General features: G+C 38.8%; 1 protein-coding gene across 1 annotated transcript; it reads left to right on the top strand.

Moving 5' to 3' along the window:
- Window positions 1–47: 47 nt before the first annotated feature.
- Window positions 48–716, top strand: LOTGIDRAFT_115798 (hypothetical protein; the record flags this gene model as incomplete). The annotated part of the gene is made up of 1 exon (XM_009054539.1): window positions 48–716. One exon carries the CDS (start codon window positions 48–50, stop codon window positions 714–716), a length of 669 nt encoding a protein of 222 aa, XP_009052787.1.
- Window positions 717–1,112: the final 396 nt, after the last annotated feature.

Raw genomic sequence — 1,112 nt, 5'->3', positions numbered from 1 at the left:
AGTCGGACACTTCGTCCATTGACCAAAACGGGGATTCCGAAGATGGGATGGCAGCAGGTGATAATTCTATCGGAGGAAACGGTGCCGATTTACTTTCAGAAAGTGGAAAATCTTCAGATTCGAAATCTGTGTCACCAAAATCGGAACTTTTATCAGGAAAAAACTTGACATTTTCGCCAGAACAAGTATCGTGTGTATGTGAGGCTTTACAACAGAAAGGTGACATTGAACGGTTAGCTAGATTTCTGTGGTCGCTACCCCCTAGTGAATTATTACGGGGGAGCGAGGCAGTGTTAAAGGCACGGGCCACGGTGTCGTTTCATAGAGGAAATTACCGAGAACTGTATGCTATTCTTGAAAGTCACACCTTTGAAGGTTCGAATCACAATTTCTTGCAACAACTTTGGTACAAATCTCACTATATGGAGGCCCAGAAAATCCGAGGTCGACCTCTGGGAGCCGTTGATAAATATAGATTACGCAGGAAATATCCCCTGCCCAAAACTATCTGGGACGGGGAAGAAACCATCTATTGTTTTAAAGAGAAATCGAGACAAGCTTTAAAGGAGTGTTACAAACAGAACAGGTACCCGACCCCCGACGAAAAACGAACCCTGGCCAAAAAAACTGGGCTGACTTTAACACAAGTGTCGAACTGGTTTAAAAATAGAAGACAGAGAGATCGCACCCCACAGACACAGCCCCACCCTCAGTAAGTTACATTTAGTTACTCTATTATACCCTACAGTTAAACAGTTCTACAGAATTGTACTTTTATTATTTGGTAGTGATGCAGAAACACATTGAAAATTTTAGATATACCCGATTTTTATCTTTGCACAGGTATAATATTAATTACAATATGGGTTCTATATGAATGAATAATTTTATTGTATTAGCATATTATGTGCATAACTTAATGCTTAAGCATATGATTTTATACATACATAATATAAGCTTTGTAGCTTAAACACAATTGAAAGAAAGTAGATCCCAGTGTTTCCGGTAATGCTAATGACATTCTAAGTTGATTATTCTTAAACATTTTCAAACTTGACGTTATGAAAACAGAGTAGAAGTCAATATCGACTAACCTTCCTTCCCAATCCATA

Source organism: Lottia gigantea (genome assembly GCF_000327385.1).
Source record: "Lottia gigantea unplaced genomic scaffold LOTGIsca_22, whole genome shotgun sequence".
Classification (NCBI taxonomy): Eukaryota; Metazoa; Mollusca; class Gastropoda; family Lottiidae; genus Lottia; species Lottia gigantea.
Note: the sequence above shows the minus strand (reverse complement) of the source record. Positions and strands in the feature narration are given on the sequence as shown.